Source organism: Siniperca chuatsi, linkage group LG21 (assembly GCF_020085105.1).
Source record: "Siniperca chuatsi isolate FFG_IHB_CAS linkage group LG21, ASM2008510v1, whole genome shotgun sequence".
Lineage (NCBI taxonomy): Eukaryota > Metazoa > Chordata > Actinopteri > Centrarchiformes > Sinipercidae > Siniperca > Siniperca chuatsi.
This window is the reverse complement of record NC_058062.1, coordinates 12,586,040-12,608,652: the sequence shown is the minus strand read 5'-3', so window position 1 is coordinate 12,608,652 and position 22,613 is coordinate 12,586,040. Positions and strand designations below refer to the sequence as shown.

General features: G+C 40.5%; 1 protein-coding gene across 4 annotated transcripts; it reads right to left on the bottom strand.

The window, feature by feature from the left end:
- Nucleotides 1–1,706: 1,706 nt before the first annotated feature.
- On the bottom strand, nt 1,707–18,858 carry srl (sarcalumenin). Of its 4 annotated transcripts, none has more exons than XM_044181937.1 (7): nt 18,714–18,858; nt 8,736–8,834; nt 7,969–8,064; nt 7,017–7,052; nt 5,516–5,632; nt 3,562–3,795; nt 1,707–3,470 (listed from the first exon to the last, which is right to left on the bottom strand). In XM_044181937.1, exons 1-7 carry the CDS (start codon nt 18,772–18,774, stop codon nt 2,659–2,661), a joined length of 1,455 nt encoding a protein of 484 aa, XP_044037872.1. In that variant the 5' UTR covers nt 18,775–18,858; the 3' UTR covers nt 1,707–2,658. The 4 variants fall into 4 exon arrangements, with proteins under 4 accessions (XP_044037872.1, XP_044037871.1, XP_044037875.1 ...); XM_044181936.1 differs by having other exon boundaries at nt 18,702–18,811; XM_044181940.1 differs by lacking the exon at nt 7,017–7,052.
- Nucleotides 18,859–22,613: the final 3,755 nt, after the last annotated feature.

The following is a 22,613-nucleotide window of genomic DNA, read 5'->3' as shown; positions in this document are numbered from 1 at the left end:
CACACACACACACACCCCTCCCCACTTCCAGTCACGACAAACTGGTGGTGCATTGCAGCTACAGGATAAAACCATCCTTTCAAACCCAAAAGTGAGACATTGGACCTTCAAGGTGTTTATACTCTTGACCACAAGGTGTAATAGAACTGTGATCGAGAGCTGTATATGTAAGCAAGAGGAAGAGAGACAGAGAAAAAGAATGAAAAATCAGCTTGGTACAAGTTTTAATCTGTCTGGTCTCTTGTTAGAGTCTTCCCGATTAAAGACTGATAATTTTATCAGAATAACCACAAAGTTTCACTACCTAGTCAATCAGAAATCTTTATTCTTAATGATCAAGCTTCCATAATTGAGCCAAAATAAATTTAAATTTTATACCAAAAACAAACAAAAGTGAATCAACAACTACTTTAATGGGATACACATCCATTCAAGATCTAATTCACAGGTAAATTAAGATAACTGATACTGAAATATACCAAAAGCACAACTACACGATGTCATTAGCCCAAGCTATAACCCCAATATAAACTGTTGCCATGATGAGTGTTAGTTAGTGGTCTGTTTGACGTTTTACACTTTTACACAGCGCTCTCTAGTGGGCATGTTCTGGATCTGCAGTGTAAACATACTAAACACATCCAGTGGAGCAGTCACACTCAAAAAATAATAATAAAAAAAAAAACAGAAAATTAAGCACATGTGAGATTCATTTTGTTAGTTTCCTTTTCTTTTTCAGTATGCTTCAGATTTTAGTTGGGGAAAACACTCTTCACTATGGGGTTAGTGAGGGAGGACAGAGAGGGAACTGGAAGTACATTTGTCCATGAGTTAACTTGGTGATTTTTGGTAATGTAGTTATTACTACTTACCTGATATTTGATGATTTAGGACTCTGTATTTAAAGCAATAGTTTGACATTTTGGTAGATTGATACCACATTTTCATGTCTGTACGGTAAATATGTAGCTGGAGCCAGCAGCTGGTTAGCTTAGCTTAGCTAAGACTGGAAACAGGGGGAAACAGTTATCCTGACTCTGTCCAAAGATACAAAACATCTGCCAACCTGCACCTCTATAGCTCCCTAATTAGCACATTATTTGTATGTAAAAGCGACATGATGCAGTTTTAGGAGGGGTTATGTGCCAGACTATTTCTTGCACCTGGCCCAGAATTGATCCGGTGTCGAATAAGTGCATTTCCCAAAATGTCAAACTATTTCAAGCAATTTTACCATGCCATTCTCCTGGGAGGTTCATTGAGGTAGGCTTACATAAGAACTCACAGCTATGGCATGTATCACTGCAAAACCATTGTGGATGTAAAGGTAGTATTTGGGGCTTCCTTCTTTCCACAGAGGTCAGGGGTCAACTCATGAGTCCTCCACTTCACCTTTACTTCCAGCCCACTTTTTGCAAGCCAAGAAATCCACTATCACAGAAATCCACTCTCACAATCTTGCAGTGGTGGTTTGTAAAATTGTATTGCAGGATTGTTCAGCACACATACACAGCCTACCTCAGTGCCCATTTGGAAAGTTTACACAGAAAAATCAACAAATAGCTTTCTAACCTGCAGAACAAATGGCGGAACAAATGGCTAAAGACAGTTATAATCACATCCTTCATGTGTTATTTTTTATGGTCATTCAGCTTAGAAAAGCTGGGAAGCTTATCTTTCAAGGAATAAAAAATCATAACACAGTATTGAATTTCTGCCAAAGACTGGCAAATTTATAGACGCAGAAACAGAAACAGTAAGATCAATTAAGAAGTGAAGCAGAATTAACATACCCACCGCACTCTGAAGACTCTGACCCTTGAACCCTGACCTCAGCTTCCATCACAGTGCTCATTTCACAGATTGTCAACAACCAGGACTGATGAGCATACAAAACAAAGAAAAAAGGCCGTATTTGTTGCATGACAGGGTTGGTTCAGGTTTCAGTTACATGAGGAAATATTACTTAAACTTTGTTAGAAGGAAATGCATGCATCTGTTAAAGAAGATGTGACGTCTAACATGCAATGTTAATGTTAATCTATATGTTAAAAGCAAAGGTTTGGATGGTTACCCAAACACAAAGGCTTTGCATAGCACCCACAAAATGGCTACTTCAAAAACAGCTTCTGAAGCTTATGGAATTGACTTTCTGCAATGCAATTCTCAAGATTTTACAACACAAATTTGCAACTCCTGTTTCCACTTTTCCCGTTTTATTCACATACAAGGGAGCTGGTATTTGATTGTTTTCAGTCTCAGGATTTTCAATTTTTTATTTGATATTACTTTTTTTCATTTCTGTGTTTCTTCACATCATCACTTCCCCAACCCCCAAATTCTAGACAGTCCACTGTGATTGTGCAAGGGAGAGAGGAGGGTGTGTAAAACAAAACTCAGTGATCAGTGGCATGTTCTCATTTCTTCAGCACTTGTGTTCTTAAGCTGCCTTATCAAACAATGACCCTTCCCCCCCTCTATCTGCCTCATTCTCACAGTCCCTAAATGCACCTCCCCATGTTCTCCTGAGGAAAAAAACAAACACTAATCTCCCCTCTTCTGTCTCCTCAACAATACAGGCATTCTGACAAAAGCAGGGTTGGCTTCCACCAGACCCCTTCTCTTCTTACTTCCCCCACTCAAGTTATTTTGTTTTCCTCAGTTCTTCCGATAGCGATTCTTTGGCTTCTCACCACAGCCAGTAGCCTCGCAGGAGGACAGGCCAGGCTGCTTGCCAGAGTTAATGCTGCTCAGAAGGGCAGGCAGCTCATTGGTGATTGCCCTCTCAATCTTATCCAGCAGACAGCCTCCCATGTAGGAGCACTGAGCCGTCAGGGGCTTGAAGTTGGTGACCGGATTGATGCCAAAGAAGTCACGGTAAGCATCACGGTTGGGCAGGTCAAACTTGCTGACGTTGGTCTTGGCTAGGATGGATTTGAAAATATAGAACTTGTCTGGGTCGTCCACAATCTCCTTGAAGACTAGTTCAGGGTCACTGAAGAAGCTCATCTTCTCTTTAAAGGTCTGGACGTAGCGGTCTACCAGCAGGCCATGGATGCGCACACGGATGCCATGTTGGCGGATGAAGGCAATTTTGTTTTCCATGCGGTTTTCAATCACCTGGTTCAGATCTTCCAGGAGGGAGATCTCCTCTCGCTTGAAGAGCTCACGGCTTGTGTCAGGTGCGTAGTCATATGGCCAGAAGGAGCTGACGTAAACGCGGGGTGGTTCGGTCACATTGATGAGGGGAGCTAAGCTCCAAAAGAGCGCGCCGTAGACTCTCATTAAGTCCTGGGTGACTAGGTTGTCAGCCTTGTTTAGGATGATGCGGATCTGGGATTCACGACCCTTCAACTGCCGGAAGAGCATCTCCAGCTCCAGGCCAACGTCTAGTTTGGTGGGGTCAAACACCACGAAGATCAGGTCAGCACGGTCAATGAACCACTGGCAAACGTCATTGAAAGGATAGCCTGGACAGAAGAAGAGAATAAGTAAACCACTAAATACGGAGTTGCAGCCAGCTGCAAATCTGCAAACTGAAGGTAAAACTCTCTGTTTTACCTCTCTCCTGCTGCTTCCTGTTCTCAATGATTCCTGGTGTATCCACAAAAGTCACACGTTCCAGCAGCTTGTGGGGCATCTCAATACCGATCAGCTTTTCTAAGAAGTTTTGGCCAAACTTCTCCAGGGGAGAGAAGGAACGAGAGCTGTCTGCTGCCATAACAATACCCTCAACAGAGCGGATTTTCTCCCCGTGCATAATTACAGTGAACTCAGAGGTAGTAGGCTCAGCTCCTGAAGACAAAATGATGGAAAACAAGAGGGAGAGATAAGCAAGAATAGTATCAAGAAGAGAAACGGATTGGGAAACACTCTGAGTCGATCTAGACAGAGATGAGAGATATTCGTATACACCGGGCAAACCTGAAATAACTGATTTTTTTGGCCACCTGGGGGCAGTTGTGAACATAGCATTGACATATCAACGCATATCTTTCAAACTAATATGGAAAACTTGTTAGGAAACAGCTGCTTATTTAAACATCCAGCAGCAGTCGTGTTTCTGGCCACCTGGCGAATGTAAGTCAAATATTCACTCTCTTTTAGCTCTGTTTTTGGTCTCTACCTCCTCCTGAGGGAAATATCTGGCTCATTATGTGATTAATGCTCAACTATGTTCACCAGCTAGTCGCTAACTGTGTCTTCCTGCCATTTGGTGCTGAGCAGGTAGTGTACAGTGGGTTTTTAAAGATTATTCGCTGACAGAACAGCTGCCTGACTGATGCTATGAGAGCGGTGAGAGTGAACCAGAACAGTAAAGTTGTGGGCCGGAGAACTGAACAATGAGCTGAAACTTGTTATCAAGCTCCTTAAAGCCGAGGGGAGCTGCAGGCTCAGTCCTTAACACTGTAGGTTCATCACTATGAGAAACCCCATTCACATTACACGTTGTTTTCACATTGTCATTTATAACACTGTTATTGCAAAAATATCAATTATAGCCACTTAAAATAAATTGAGCAGTGGTACTAAGTTGCCAGAAATCACTGTTGAGCATTCTTAAGATATCCCCAGCAAGCAATAGATGTCATTTCAACATCTCGGCTAGATATAGCCTGGATTTAGTCCAGCTATGTGTAACCAACATCAAGGCGAAATGGTCTTGAAATTGGTTAAATTTAGTTTTTGCCCACACAACTTTCGCGATGTCCTGTTCTGTGGCAGATGCAACTGTTCCTCCAGTAAGTCAAAAGTTTTGTTCAAAGTGTTATCAACACAATATTTTCTATTTAATGGTACATATTTATGTGCATTTTTACATATCAATGTTTGTTGGGGATTAAGAGTTTGAATGCATTATAGCCTAGGCTATATGATAAAGGTATGATGTCTTATTGTCCTCATTCTTGAGAAATCTAAATAATAAGAACTTTTCATGGAAGTTTTAGGAAGAGCAGTGGTTCTCTAGGGGTTACCAGATCCTGAGGAAGCTCAGGTCTGCATTTTTTTGGCGGCCGTTATGTTGTACAGAAGCTAGGTAAGTATCTGAAGATGTTAGTAAAGATGGTTTGAAATTGAGATGGGCATCTAAATAGTGTCTATTAAACGTCAAGGTTAAATCGCAATAAATTTGGTTGAAAAGTTTAGTAGACATCTACATTATAGCTTAGCCATTGATTTAACATCATTTAAATGGCCAGATTTTAGCCTAGACGGTTAATCGATTAGACGTCTTTTAGACATCTAATCAATGGACAAATGCTCAGTGGGTCATGGATCTAATACAACAAAACCTCTGTGGTGCTATCTGCCCACTTGACATAACATCTTGCACACAGTCAACCCTGTAACATTTAGATAATGCAGCTGCCTTTCCAATGGTCCTGTAGATTTATGATTGCTTTTTAGGGTTACTTCATCCTCCTTATTTCATCATTATTGGATTATACTACAAAGGATTTCAACATTAAACATTGTTTATTGCTGATTTAAAAAGAACATATGTGTAACATACCTGTGTAGAGCTGATAGGGGCTGTCGTGCATGCCCAGGAGGTAATTGATCATGGAGGACTTTCCTACACTCCAGGGTCCCAGGAACAGCACCATGGGCTTTGAAGTAATCTCTCCATCTGTTGGGTAAGGAGAGACAACAGTGATTAAAATCTCAGCTGGATGGCTAAACAATGACAAAGAACCTCTCAAGTTCATCCCAAATTTTACGTGAAAAATTATTTGTTGTTGATAAGAAAAGGTGTGAGAACTTGAGCTGTTCACTGTTGCCATGTTGCCAAAAGAAGCCAGTGTTTGCGACAGTGTCCATTCCTTTTGTGCCTCATAAAAGGATAGTTTAACAACAATCCATCCAAAATGTTTCCTGGGGTTGTTTTTGGGATGAACTATACTTCAAGTCTGAGAGACACCAAGAAGCACGTCAGAATAACACTGTCCCTTTCAATCCAGAGAACAGAGGAAAATTTTGTAAGACAGAGAAAGGTAAAAAAAGAACGACAGGCAAAGAAACGTGTTGAAGCTGTTAGAAAATATAAGAAAAATAAGGAAAGCATAGGAACATTTTCAACGAAACGCTGCAGCCATATCTACACGACAAAGCAGTACCATTACTCTAATATAGGACTGAACAGGCGAGGCTTTCAGAGCAAGCTGTGTGTCTCATAAAAAGCTGCCATGTGTGTTGTGAGTGGACATGGTGTCGGGGTGGTAGTGCGCAGGAAATTTGTGTAATAGTCTACTGGTCCAAACCTGAATGAATTCAACAGAAGATGAGGATAAAAACGTTTTCTTCTTTTTTTTTTTAAAGAGAAAATTTCATCACAAAAGAAATAAATAATATATATAAATAAATATATAAATATTCAAAATCAAAATATCCACCCCTGATGCTAGGAGCTTTTAAAAAGATTTTTTTAAAAGTCAGTCAATTCAATCCTAGTCGAACACTGACCACCCTCTCCCACCAGTGTCCCCTCCTCAAACCTTTGCCCTTTGCTAAAGCCAGAACTGCACATGCAACCCCCTCCATAATTTACATTTTACACCCAAACTACACAACTGAATGCTTGGTCTCTCTATAAATGCTGTACACAGTGTTCTGCGTAAACACTAACAAGCTTAAAATCTATTAAGTTAACTTTTTTGTTTACATTTCTTCCCTTTTAATTCTTTAATTTAACATGGAATTGGAGTTTTGGTTGAATTTTTTTAAAATCAAGATCAGAGTAAATCCATTTTGATTCATATAGGGTATAAAACTGCTGCTGCTCTGCTCCCTATGGGTTGAACCTTTCACCTATGGATCACTTTGATGATGCCCCAATCACTGATCAGTGTGTCACCAAAGTGAAACATGCTTGAAATATTTGACCCACAGAAAACAGTGCAGTGTTTTTATTGATCTAAGTAGCTCACAAATGTGTGAGGACAAATGAAGGGGGAAAGGAAGGGGCTGAGCACTTCAGGCAGGGCCATGCACAGGTAAGCCCCGCCCACACCCACCTGTGGCTGAGTCCCCCAGGGTTCGTCCGGGGTAGGCTGTTAGATGAGGGGAGTGGAAGGGATGGGGATGGACAGGAGAGGGTGGAGTACAGAGAAGTGAAGGGAACAGGAGGTCGAGAGTGAGGAGTGAGGGTGTGAGGTTTCTAGAAGAAACAGGGAGGGGTAGAGTAACAATGTGCAGGAATGGGTGGGAGACCTAGTCTCATATTTGACCTAATGTGTCAAACATGTCTGTCTACAAGTGGATGGCGTGCCTTTGTGGTCGGGTGATATGGTGAATCTTTTTGTCTGTATAGTTGTTTTACTCTCTTCTACAAAAAATAAATGTTCATTTACAAGTGTGCATGCATGCCAAGTCTGAAAAGCCACAAGAGGGCGAGATTTATTTCATTGTGGGAAAGTAGAGTTTGTTTTTGGCAGTTCAGTGTGCAACTTAGAGTGTCAAGCTTACTGTGAAAAGACATTTAAAAAACAAAAAGGGACATTTCAAAAAGTATTGGGGGGAAAATGAAGAGAAGAAAAGGGGAAGAAATATTTTAAAGTAGCATGAATGGAGTCATTTAGACAAAATGATACTTTACCTTTTTCCTGGACCAACAATGTTTTAGAAAAATGACTGATTCCAGTGTGGCCTTAAAACTAAATATAAATACATACATCACTACTATTTCTGCACCTAAGAGCCTACAAATGACCTTTAAAGATATTCATACAATTAAAAATATTACACAGCCCATATTTTCATATCACAGTGAGTCTGAGAGCCCAAAGAAATAATAATAACATACTATAAAAACTCCAAAAATTGAAAAAATAAAAGATCTTTCTGTTATGTATTGGCTGATGGTGTGAGGATGATGTGTGTGCGTACAAACAAGTCACCAAAGCAACCCAAACAGAAAAACCCACACATCAGAACAAAGTGCAGACGTAGCCGAAGCCTCTGTGATACCTGAGATCTCGTGCTGCCTCAGCTCATTGTATTTGTAGGCCTGCTCCATCGGCTTGATGGACGTGTGGTAGATCTTCCGCAACCTCTCCAGAGCCGCTGGAGGATGACAAGAAAGAGAGGAAATGATGATAAAGATGTGAAAAAAAGTTGTTGGAATGTTTAAAAAGAGGCAGGGGGGACAATTTGATAGAGAAGAAGGAGAGGAAATAAAAGTGTACTAGACTGTACTGAGCACAAATTGCACTTTACCAGCTCTTGTGGTACATGTCTTACTTTTAAATAAAAGCCTTGTACAGTGGTTCCCAACCTTTTTGCCATTTGAACCCTTAAAATGAAGCAATATCTACTTGACTGGACCCCATGTCATATATTTTTACATATTAATGAGTTGCGAGCTGTTCCAATTAAATGTTTAGGGGCCTGAAAAGATCAAACTATCCAGCACTCCACAGGGAAAAGCAACAATTTAAGATAGAAAAGAAGAAAAACTCGTTCCTATTTTGTTAACCATCTCATGACCCCTTAGATGTATTTTGTGACCCCCAGGTTCAGAATCATTGGCCCAGTACATGTTTCTGTTTAGTACACACCCTAATAACCAACCACCTTCCTTGATTATGTGTTGCATAAATAATCCAAGATTAAGTAAGTTTGTAAGAAACTCAACATTCAACTGCTTGACATGCTTCGTTGAGGTAACTTCACTCAGATGTAGTCAAAGAGCAAAGCTTTACAAAAAAAACACATCTACTGAATTTGATCCTCACCTGCATAATCTCCTGCTTTTTCCTCAGTAGCAAGTCGCAGCGTCTCGTCGATGTGAGATCTGTCTCTGAGGACGGAGGTGACATCTTCGACTTCTTCTTCTGTAAAAACAACATTAACTAAATTTTATTTGGTTCAAGTCCTCAGTGTATGTCTTTAATGGTCTGATAAAGGAGTAATGTAAGTGGACCCAGGTGGCCAGATTTGGTGCAAACAAATCCAGTGACAGTTTCATTATGAAGCTCACACTGGGGCTGATGACAGACAGACAGACATATAGTGTTCATGTTCAACAGAGCTTTGCTACAGAGGCCAACAGTGCTGCTATTTCTGGATGCACATCAGTCAATACAACCTGCATCTCAATATGTATCACCACTGCTGGGATTTTAAGTGTGATACAGAGATGATTAATAATAATTAAAAAAAAATAAACGCTGGGTGACAGTTTTGCATTGGATGCCAATATCAATTCTGACATAGCAGATATTTGAGCTGTCTCATGATCAAATGTTTCCAACCTGAGCCTTGATTGCATCTGCAGGCACTTGTACACTAAATGCTCCTTCTAACATCATCTTTTCTGCTGTCTTCACTTCCATCTCTCTCACTGTCTTACTGTTATCTTTGTAAATACACAATCTTAAGAGTGACAGCAGCCATAAAATGTTTGCAAAGTTTCTGGCAAGAATGACAACTAGCAATGCATGAATAACTGATACTTGTTAGTGATTATGGTGTGGCAGACTTTCTTTAGCATTTGCTGCCTGTGTGATCCTTTTCAGCAGAGAACATGTACAGAGGCCACTCAGTTCTGAGAGACCTTTATTTCTGTGCTTTGAACACGGAGAACATTGTGAATAACAAGACCTAATTTCACCTTGTGTGTGCACTAGTCATATTGTGCAGAAATTAGTCTTTAAATATAATTTTTCTTAAAACAAATCTACAAAAAGGATGAGACAATCTGTACGTTTTCATCAATTTTCTGAGCTTTGGAGTAGAATAGTCTTATCGTTTCATTTTTGTAGGCTTCTCTATGCAAAAAATTGGTGAGTTTCCATCAATGTACATAAATTACATTTGGTGTTTTTTTCCCAAATTGACCAACATTTTTGCACCTCACAATGTATATTTGTGTGGTATTTCAAAGACTCACCCCTCCCGCCCATAGTGTGTGCGAGAGACAGAAAGAGAGAGAGAAAATCCGAGAGAACACATATTCGTTCGCCAGTGTGTCATGTCCTCTTTTGAACATATTGCATTGCTTAGATCACAGCTGTTAGTACAATCAGTTCTTAATTTAGAAAGCAAATGCTGAAAATAAACAGACAAAGACATTTGTTTGGCATCACCATGGGCTTTATAACAACAGCAAAGATGAGACAGAGAGAGAGAGGGACTTCCCCAGTTTCATAAAGGACTGGGAGGAGAACTCAGAGCTGGACTGAGTGTTCCCATCAGTAATATACATGATTAGACAATGATGTGCAATCCTCTGTCTTTTCTCTTCTATATTTACCCACCTATCACAGACGTATCGCACTGTGAGGCCTGTCCTTGTGTGCCCAGGCCTCAGAACAGGTCTCCCTGTAACGCCTCCCACATATTCCTGCTTCAGACTAACCCACTACGGCTATGAGCTATATATAGGAGCAGTTGGGAAGTCTTCCTGGTTCACACTTCCATGCCCTGGTGGGTTATGGTTCTTAGTATCCAAGCAACCAGACACTCCCCTAATAGAGTTGTTAGGGAATTTCATAAAAGGTATTTACAGGATATTAGTGGAATATTAAAGCTGATAGTAGCACCTGTAGGGATGAGTAATTTTATAATTCAATTGTAAATTTCCTCAGATGCATATCTCTTGACCTCCTCCATTTCAATATTTCAGTCTTATAAAACTAATAATATATCATGTTTCGATGAAGAGACCTGCATGGGGAATCAGAAAGCATGAAAAGTTGGCTCTGTTGCCCAGGGTGCGACCCTCTGATCTCAGCTGGTGCCTGGGCATTTGAGCAATACTCATCTCAAAAACTGTGTGGTGTAAAGCAGAAGCACTTGGTGGGGGAAGGTAAAAGATGTCTTACCAGGTTACAGCTGCAGACATCTTAGACCAGAGGGACAAAACTTTGATACTGCTGTCATATACAGTTTTCCTTCAGTCACTTAGTTTTGTCACAACATATTGATCTGGAACTTGTCCAATAGATGTGACAGTTTATAAACACATCTCTGCTGTGATGTAACATACAACACTACTACATATAACTATTACGCTGTTACAACAGGTTTGCTATTGCAGGAGTGTATTTTAAATATAACTATCAGCACTCCTCACAAGAATGTTCTGTCTGAATTAGCAGCAGATTCTTGTTAGAAGCACTAAAGCCATATAAACACTCAACCTTACTCTCCATAAACCCACTCCCAACATCTTCAAATTCACAAGTCCTTTCAAATACTACTTAATTTTAATCAAAATTTTAATTTTGATCTACAGTTTTTGCATGTTCACAAACTTTCATAGCTGTCATTGATTGGAGTTTCTAACTGTGTACTAACCATGTTTCAATGAAAACAAAAGATGCTAACAAAATGGCCATTTTTTGGTGTCACAACCAAACACTGTACTTAGGAAGGTTTTTATCATATCAAAGCAATGATGTATGATGGCGAGATTTTCTCCATTTTGATCCATTGTTAATGCTAATATGTGAGAGATTTTTCTGTTTACAATATTACAAATGGCATAATCAAAGTGATCATTTTGCCAAATATTTGCTCATTGTATGCCAGCTATTAATGTGTGTATACTATTACTTTTAAAAGGGCTATACAATTACAGGTTAACCTCGTCTCTGACATTCACCACATTTCAGTCTTCAGCCATGGTGTTAATTGCCCCTAATGGCTGTTTGTCTACACAACATATACAGTGCATCCGGAAAGTATTCACAGCGCTTCACTTTTTCCACATTTTGTTATGTTACAGCCTTATTCCAAAATGGATTAAATTCATTATTTTCCTCAAAATTCTACAAACAATACCCCATAATGACAACGTGAGAGCTCAGGTGCATCCTGTTTCCACTGATCATACTTGAGATGTTTCTACAACTTGATCGGAGTCAACCTGTGGTAAATTCAGTTGACTGGACATGATTTGGAAAGGCACACACCGGTCTATATAAGGTCCCACAGTTAACAGTGCATGTCAGAGCACAAACCAAGCCTTGAAGTCCAAGGAATTGTCTGTAGACCTCTGAGACAGGATTGTATCAAGGCACACATCTGGGGAAGGGTACAGAAAAATGTATGCAGCATTGAAGGTCCCAATGAGCACAATGGCCTCCATCATCCGTAAATGGAAGAAGTTTGGAACCACCAGGACTCTTCCTAGAGCTGGCCGCCCGGCCAAACTGAGCGATCGAGGGAGAAGGGCCTTAGTCAGGGAGGTGACCAAGAACCCGATGGTCACTCTGACAGAGCTCTGGTGTTTCTCTGTGGAGAGAGGAGAACCTTCCAGAAGAACAACCATCTCTGCAGCACTCCACCAATCAGGCCTGTATGGTGGAGTAGCCAGATGGAAGCCACTCCTCAGTAAAAGGCACATGACAGCCCGCCTGGAGTTTGCCAAAAAAGCACCTCAAGGACTCTCAGAAAAAATGGGTGTGCTCAAAAAGAGTTGAGGCTGTAATTGGTTCCAAAGGTGCTTCAACAAAGTATTGATCAAAGGCTGTGAATACTTATGTACATGTGAATTTTTCGTTGTATTTTTTAATAAATTTGCAAAGATTTCAAACAAACTTCTTTCACGTTGTCATTATGGGGTATTGTTTGTAGAATTTTAAATAAAATAATAAATTTAATCCATTTTGGAATAAGGCTGTAACATAACAAAATGTGGAAAAGTGAAGCGCTGTGAATACTTTCCGGATGCACTGTATATTGTAAATCAATGTGAGAAAACTCCACCCCTCTCAGAGGGCAGCACTGTCATGGCATCCTAACCTGGAGTACAGCCAGTGACTTCTAGTGTTGCTGGCCTGGAGTCAGAATGGCACGTTGCTTTGGCCAAAAGTAAAATCATCTGAAGGCCTGTTTGTTTACAAGCCTGAAGCAAACTTGTTTATATTTATGAACCAAGGGTCTTTAAAGTATAAATAGATTCACAGTCAATAAAATTAACTGATGTCAATACAGGTGTCTGCCAACTGAGGCAGAGACAAGTGTTGAATGAAGTGCATTCATGAAAAATGCAGGGAGCACTTTCAATCAAATGATTTGATAGCATATCACACCACAGAAAGCCAAAAGGAGCATTTCAGTATGTACACTGGTAAACAATGACATATTGTATGGCTCACGCTTTAATTGAGACCCCAACAGTTGCTCCTTTGCAGTGTGGCAGCAATGACACACACTGCTGGTTAAGGAACAACGTGGCACCGCTGATTCTCCCCGAGTCAACCTGCTAAAAATAAGCCTGTGTAATGTTGCTCCCAGCACGGTGCATGAACAAGAGAAGCCAGAATAAAAGGAGGGTATGAGTGATACTGCAATCCCAGAAAGATTCAGTAAATAATCTATAAATGTTATTTAAAGGTGTAAAAGGCTTCGTGTTTAGTCTTTATTTTTAACGAGTATTCACAAGGAGGTACAGTAGGATGTAATGATAAGAAAAGAGGAAGTATAGCAGCTATTGCCAGAACAATGCAAGAGAAAATGTGTTCATCCATCTCCATTGCAACGCCACTCAATGCGCATTATAAAAATCTCTAATTAAAGGCATTTAAAATCAGACAGAAGAGGGACAATTATTGCTACATGCCTATGCAAAATTGCTTTTGTTTACATGACCTTTAGAAACATAAATAAGTGACATCATAGTGTAGCACCATCTGTGATATATGGCAGCCATTTTGCAACCCCTGACACTTGTCATGGCACAGGTTGGCTGCATGTCAAATTGAGTCAAAGAGAAACATTGCAAAGGCAGTAATTAAAGTCATCCGAACAAACACTGGGTAAAGATTTGGCACAAGATGGGACGAATTACACAACCAGGAAGAGTTTTTTGCCAGTGTGAGAGAAGTCAGCTTCCAGATGACACTGAGGATGATTCAACTTGTAGGCTAAAGTGGCTTTTGAGGAACAGATCCCATCTCTTCAAAAGTACCAGGCCTGTCCCTGCAGCACACAAGCTTACTCAAGCTTCTGTAACTTGACTCATCACTCAGAAGAGCAGCTTCTTTTAACACTAGCCTCTTGAGTGGGCCTTAACTGCTGTGAACGTGTTAACACCTCCCAATCCAGTCAATCCCTCATGGAAGCCCTGAGACAAAGGTCCGCAAAGATCAGAGAGGTAGTGTTGCCCGCAGAGTGTGGGCCTTGCATCAGCGCTCAAAATTAACTATCCAGGCGCCAGGGGAGTTGAACCCCGGACAGATACGCACAGGACCATGTGTCCTTAGTGAGCCCGTTGCCACACAACTCTCCCTCAGTTTGGAGAAACATTCTGGCGGCATCAGCACATCCAGTAGGAATGTTGGTGATATAAGCCTACCACGGCTTCAGCAGCTGGGTAAGTCATGCCTCAACTATAGATCCTTGTGTGGAGGCTATTCAATCATCAGAAAGAATGTCAATCAACTATGGTAAGAGTGAAACGTCTGTGCAAATGTTGCTCAAGTTCAAAGACCACCAGATATTTGAATTTCACTATAAAGATATGATGTATAAACACATTTTCACATTACTCTGCTAGGGGGAGAACACTTCATACTCCCCTGAAATTTGAGTTGTTCATGTGCATGTGACAGCATGGTTTGTGACATCACAAATTGTGGAGCCAATCACTATCCAATATGCAAATACATAGTTACAAGAGTTCAAATGAAATGGAGACAAATTAAAAATAGCTTGAGAGCTGTCAACTAATTCAGACAATTATAAGCACGTACCTCAACCAGTGTTAAACAAAACAAAATGCATTATTTAATGCAGTCAAAGCATAAAACCAGGGATTACCCTGATGTGTATTATGTTCATGAATGTATGCTAGTATGGATCTGCAGTCATGTGCATTTACACCGTATATATTATGTATATGTGTAAAACCCCAGGATCATGTTCTGCTTGCAGCACAGTGGAGGTAAATTGAATTAAACTGAAAATGATAAGGGCGGCCTGGAAGCCCCAGTCAGGGGATTTGTCCTGAGCGCAGGGGGGAATCAGGCAACCTTAAATGAAGGCCAGGGGGGTTCCACTGGAAAGATCCATGTAGAGGCATTGAGTTCATTCAGATTTAAACAGAGTGGACAATTTTTACATAACCACAATTTTCCACATAACCATAGGATTTAAATTGCATTAATGTAACAAACAAAAGCAATTTTCTAGCTCTTTAGAAGGACTCAGCATATACATTTCAATAAAAATGAAGCCTAACAAATGCTAAATAAACCTATAACCACAAAAATGCACATGATTCTTCCTCTAGCAAGGGTCAGAGGTGTGATGGCTGTCAGCACAGCTTGTGCAGGGTGTGGTGAGAGGAGGCCACGGATGGCAACAGGTGGCACAGCTCGTGGAGCTAGTACTCCCCCATAGTCAAAAATAGACCCACAATGGGCAGAGGAGGGGGCAGAATGGCTGCCTCCTATTTTAAGGTTTTGACTGTTAGTCAGTGTGGAGACCCAGAGATATCCACATCCCTTGGAGCTGACTGTGTAATATACAAGCAAACCAAATAAGAACTACTGTACCAGGACCACTCATGTAAGTTCCAAATACACTACTGGTACTCGACAATTAAAACACATCATGGTTTTCCTTGTATCTCAGGCATTTTACACAAGAAATGTGGTTCAATCACATGTATAATTCAGTCATCATTACGTCTACATTATCTGTACGTGAAAATGCAGACTACTTTCTAGATCCAAATGTTGGTGCGTTTTGTTTTACAATAAAAAACTAAACATCTTATGTGAGCTCCATCCAGATTGTAAGTCCTCTAAGGTTTCACTGACAGCTAGACATCAAGTTGAGTTACAGGCTCAAAGGAAAGGCCCTTTACACTGATGTATTCATCTGATGCCTCTATCCCTGGGCCTGGGTGGCTTGTCTTAAAGAGGGGTGTGTAGTAAGGCTGTTGAGCATGACTGGTGTGTCCCATCTACTACTACCAGCGGAGGGATGTCCCAGACATGCCGCATGCCATCAGAGGGGATCACGTGGAGACAGTGCGCCTTTAAATTTCCATGTCTCCCCTCTGCAAAGTGAGGAGGCCGAAGATGTTTTTAACTGTATCGAGGATGGATAGTATTACCACTCAAGTATAAACACACTGGTGTGAAGAACTAATCAAGGTCCCAAAGAGATATGTGATATATTTGTATATCATCAAAGTCAGCTCTCGGGTTCTAAGTGTTGCATTTTAGCAATATGCTGTAATTACATTTGCACTAATGCCATTTTTATCTATCTTAAACGCTGTTTAAAAAACACTCAAACCCCACATATGACATTGGACACGGAACACAGCTTCAATCCTCGTTTGGTCAGTCAGCGCCATTCACACAAGACCTGGTTAGTGTAGGGTTTCTTGCAACCTTATAATAACCCAAAAGTTACTATAGTAACCTATGTTTACTCCCACATTACATGACAGAGCAGTGTCAGACCCACATAAAACCGTGGAAGTGAGCAGCATCACGGAGCTATGTTGGTCATGTAACGTAAGTTGACCCATTCACACTGCCAAAAAAACACAGGTTTCCTCTGCTCCTTGCTTTGGCATGATATATGGAATATATCATGCCATGGAATATATGGATATTTAACACCTGTAAATGACTGTGAAGGAAATATTATGGCAGAGTCAGATGAGCTACGATATCTGAAAAGCACTCCAGGCCTGGCAGCTGAAGGTGTGTTCGCACTGCTACACCAGAGCGTAATGATGCCTAACCATACACAGAGGAATGCAAAACATAATACCAAAATTATTCCTTCTATCATGTGTACAATTTCTAAAGTCATGAGGTCCTTGCTTTTCATCAAAATGTAGACCGTTCTAAACAATCGATTCAGTGCATGCTGTTGATGTAATCAACTGGTTTCAGTCTTCAAATTAGTTTGAAACAGAGACGTGACAGAAATGAGGGTAAGATTTCACAACATCGAGATTACCAGTCAGCGTGTAGGCCCTGCTGCTGCTTTCAGCTTCACAAAATGTACAAATGTACAAAATCTACTAAATTATAGTGTTAGGATATAACATTAATGTCTTTGCTTTTTGGAATAGAAAATCTGTACAGCCCAGGGCTGTTAGACAACCTATGATGAAATGATAGCAAATTGATTTTACATTTCTATGGAAGGAGATTACCCTTTCTGCAGAGTTAGCTACTCCAGTGGAGTTCCTGACAGCGATTGAGCCAATCAATAACAAATAATTACACACTGAGCAACAAGGAGTCAATGATTCTCATAATTGTCCATAACCTGCAGGTATTGGGATCAAAACTCCTGTGTACTCTGCAGCAAAAAAATCAATACGCACATGCAGTAAATTTAGAGACCATCAAAAGACACCTGCATGGGCCAGCAGAAGGGGTCTAGAAAGGCATGAGTTACAGCCAAAGCCCAGCCACTCCTGCCTGGAGAATGCATGTCCCTATAAGGCCAACTGCTGGGAATAAATTGCGATTGTGACAGTGCAGAGTGACAGCAGCTGTGCAGTGTATCTAAAGAGAAGCATGGGGCTGGGAGGGGTGAGGAGTCAGGAGGGAAGGGGAGTCGAGTGGAGGGAGGGAAGAACTATAGTGAACAGTATTGGGTTTCAGGAGGCCTTCCAATCTTAGACATCTGACAGCAGCCTGGAATATGGAGGTCTGGGACCCAGGCTATGAAGCTGAACGCCACCCCAAGGACGGACAAGGGTGACAGACAAGGGTAACGCCAGACCAGTTCGCATTTTTAGAATGGGTAATCTGGGAGAAGTTGTTGTCACTATGACATTGAACTCAACATGGGTACCATTAAATCATATTTATTGTTGGATTGTCATGATCCCTGTAGTTTATGATGCTATGGATTATCATCACAGGAAACGTTGCCCCATGTAGGCATTTCAAGTCTGGAGAAGTTCTTCCAGACCAAGTTGTATCAAATAGAATTCAAGAATGAAGCAAAGATCACATCTATGAATGCAAAAGCATAAGTGACAAAAAGCTCAGTGTCCATTCAAGCTCCCGCGTGGCTGTTCTCTCCTTGATTAGACTAAGACTTTCCATCAGCTGGTGCCATGCGTTAGGACAGCTGACATGCTGTCAGTCCACAGGAGAGGCTGAACTCTAGTTTGAATAATCCTCAACTGCTCGCCTTCAGAAAGTCACCAAAATGTACGATAAGACATTTGTCCATACATCAAAAGCATTAGGCATTGTTAGAGTGCTGTGTTTGTTTTTGTTTTTTATAATTAAAAAGACAAGAAAGAGCCACTTAAATCTGTCATTTTGTACTGAGTGCCAGCAGTTTAATTATAAACTGTGACAGATTTTGAACAGTCCTGCTTGGCGGCAAAGAAAGACCGGGGGAACATTTCTGTCTGTCTATCCTCGGCTGGTGTCTCCATGATTGTCACTGTCCCCAAGTACAGCCAGTGCCATTCCTGACCGAACTACCCCCACAATGGACACCAACCGACCTACTTTTGTCTCATTCCTGATCACTATAACAGTCTGAATCACAGCCTCTGAATCTCTGAAGAGTCACTGATCACTGTGATCAAGCTAACATAGCAATCAAGCATTCATTAAACTGGCCTCTAAACTTTCACCACATCACTATTTCATTCATCAGCAGCACTTGTACACAAACATATCTCATGGCCACAGTGTACCACCCTGCATAAAACAGGAGGAATCCACCAGATATTTGACAAAAATGCTTACCAAAAGTCTTACCTGCTGTGGCCTGCAAAAGCAGCAGGGAGAGGAAACAGCAGATCAAGACTGTACCCTTCATGATGGCTGCCAGGAGAACTCTGACAGTCACACAGACTATATATATACCAAGGCAGGAAGGTTAAAGGGCATGCAGAGAGAAGAGGCGGGGCACAGAGAGGGCCAGCTGGTGGAGGGGCTGAGATTTGTGTGTTCGAGGTGTTGCAGGAGTCATAGCATTTCACAGGGACTCTACGTGTACAAGCAGCTGACTCTCCTATTTAGAGAGGTCGCAGTTTGGGCCTTGGCATCAATACACCAAGACCTGGCTTTATGTTTCAGTGCTGAATCACTCAACTTCTCAATGAGGATAATTTTACAAAATGTGTGTTTCAGAGACTGGAATTAGGTGTAAAAAGGAATTACACTTCTGAGAATAGGTCATTTTACTTTACTTAAAAGGCAAAGTTCAAAGTTTTGCTTTCTTCCCAAGAGTTAGATGAGAAAATTGATACCACTCAGTAAGTATGAAGGAAGAGACCGTTTGTGTACCAATTAAACATAAAAGGTGAATTAGTGAGCTTTAGAGGTGTTGGTTTAGGCAGATGTGTGAACTTTGGAGAAAGGGCCAGGCTAGCTGTTTCCCCCTGCTTCCAGTCTTTAAGATAAGCTAATTGCTCTAGTTTCATACTTTATATCAATCTTCTCATTTAACTCTCAGCAAGAAAGTAAGTGCATTTCCCAGAATGTTGAACTATTCTTTTAACATGCAATTACTTCAATTAAGAGTAAACAGGTTAAATTTGTTTGCATTCCCTGCATCTAAATTATTGGTGAAAGAATAGCTTTAAAAGATATGGTAACCCTGAGAGATCAATGTACTGCAAATTAAGAAAACATCTATATATCTATGCTTCTGTATTTGGTTGGTTCTCTCACTTTGCGTTTTTTTTCTCCCTAAATGCTGCTAGTGTCAAATTGGTGAAGATGTTTTCTCCATTTGCATGTGTTTTCTTAAATTGCTGTGCGTTGAGCTTTCAGGGCCACCATATAAAAGGAATAGTTGGACATCTTGGGAAATTCACTTTCTTGTCGAAAAAGAATATTGATACCACTTATGTCCATTAACTTGGACACACAAAGACTAGAAATAGGGAGAAACAACTAGCCTGGCTTTGTCCAAAGGTAACAAAATCTGCCTACCAGAATCTCTAAAGCTCACTAATTAATACATATCAAGTTTGTTTAAACCATATAAAAACTGAAGTGTAAAAACAACAGTTCACTGGTTTTGTGGTGGGTTATGTGCCGTATTTCTTGGCTTTAAACTGTTTGCACAAAATTAAACTAACAATATAACAATATTTCCCAAAAATGTCAAACTACAGTGTTCCATTAACATGCAGTTACTTCAGGTAAACTGGCTGATAGGGAACAATGCCTGCCTCTAAATTAATGATGAAAAAAAATAAAGAATTGCATCTTTCACAATGAGCTGCCACTATTGCTTTGCCCAGTAAATAATGGTGATCAAATAAGTGTAACAACTTCACTTCAAACTATTTGCAGTAAATGTGCTTCAAGTAAATGAGGGTCTAGCATTGGAGCAATTTGCCAACCACTTATTCTAGTAAGGAAGACAATGCTCACTTGGCTGCTGTGTTGGGAAGAACTCATAAGGCTGTGTGAAAGACGAGAGCATGTCTGGAACACAGACCCCTGAGTCAACCTAGAATCCCTAACACAGCTAAATGCTAGGCGGATTACTGCTTTATCACACTCAAGCAGACACACTGTGCTGAACATAATCTCACACTTCCTTGGGAATCAACATCAAGTGTAAATTAATCCCTAAATATGGCAGGGGTTTCTTACTAGAGCATGTCCATCCCAAATGACTTGGGAAGCGTGTCCAAACTATACAACATGTTCATTTTGGTGCGTAAAACTCTCTTAATCCTGAGGAACTTCACTAGTGGTGGGGTGCGGCTGAGAGGGATGATGACTTGTTTTTTGAACATCTGTTCTTTTGATGGCTTTTATGAATTATAGTGAATGTTAATTCTTAAATTACAGATGACAAGCACTGTCATCAGTCGCTGTCTTTTTCCAAGTAAGCCTTTAAATGTTAACTGCAGCTTTGATGTTGCCATCACTGGCAATGGAAAATAACAGCATATAAACTGCTATCTGTAATGAATAATGGCTGATGTTCTTTAAAACATTAAGACATGTAGAAACTGCATGTAGTGTTGTAGTTTGTCAAGCAGGAGGAACAGGAGTAGGACCCAAATGTAAACAACAGAGGCCAAGCAGGTGCAGTTCAAAGATTTAATGAAAAAAATAACAAGGCTTACACGGGTTACCAGGTAGGCAGTGGTCAGAACAGAGAAGCAGTCCAAATGATGCAAACAAATCCAATAGGGAGCAGGCAATGTCCAAGAACACAAAGTAAAAGTCCACACAACACAGATAAAACCCTAGGAAACTGGCTGAAACACTTGACACATGGGTACAAAGACAATCTGACAAAGAGACAAGGGAAGCACACAGACTAAATATACTCAGATGAAGGGAGACAAGAGACACAGGTGAAACTAATCACGGCGAAGCAAACAATTAAAACTGGAGGGAAAAGCAAACAAAGACAGGAAGCAAAACTACCAGACACATGAGGGGAAAAGAGCATTTCAAAATAAAACAGGAAATACTATACATAAACCCTCAACCATGACATGTAGTTAAGATTCAGCAAATGTACATGTTATTACTGTGCAAGAAACTACAAATGTGGACTTCATAGGGCCATAGCCAGGATTTTTCTACTCTCCCCAACAGCCACCTGCCCCCATACACCCAAAAGAAAGTCTCTAAGAATTGTTTTTTTTTTTTTTTGGATATTTCATATTTCTATATTCAGTTACCTGTTACAGTTATATTTTCTGTAAATTTTATATCCTAACATGAAGGTCGAAAAGCTGTTTCAAAGCCTTCTCTACACTGCCAGAATTAAAAACTATTAATTTGGCAGAAAAGTAACATTGACTAGTAAATTTAAATATATCGAGTCTAAAAATACTGGACTCAGCCAATAAAATACCCTTACGTTTGTAACTGTAGAATGCAAGCTACCCCAGGTCATTAAATTCCCTAATTACCATGGTAACTACAACCCTGTTGATGGAGAATTTGAATGCCGTTGATGAATGTCATTTTCATATTGTAATTAACATTTTAACTACAGTAACTATGTTTTTTAATGTCTACATGGTTTTCTAATGTTGACTGTTACAGGACTACCTTAAACATTGAAGTTTGCTTTATCCGTTATTCCATAAATGCAGACACAGATGGCTGTTTGACCTATAGGGTTCTAGTTTGACAATAATTTTTTCTGTGTGTGTACATGGTGCTGATGTGCTTTGATTAAAACTCTACAGTTAAAGTATATACAGCGCAGCACATGTTCCCATTTACACAATCTACAGTGGAGCTTTGGATGTTTGTCTAAATGTCCTATTAAGTACTCTTACTTGCCATTATGCCACCTTAAATACTTCATATAGCTGTGCTATTCAGTCCATATCCCATATGCTTATTAACAGTCATTGCACATTGCTACAATATATTACAAATTAGAAAGGATTGAGCCTCTGTGGACACAAAAACCAGAGGTATTTCTGAATGAACGTGTGAGGGTGTGAACAAGAGGCTTGGAATGAATGAATGCGTGTCAGGGGATGATGGCAAGAGATGCCACCTACTGTCCCTAGTGTACATTTTAACTGTCACAGAGAAGGTAGTTGATCTTAATTTAGCAATGAGCTGCTGAGCCGGAGCGGGGAGACGGGGGGGCTTCAAAATCCCAGCCACCAATCAGGAATAGACACTTGTGCATCAATCGTACTGCCTGAGTGACAG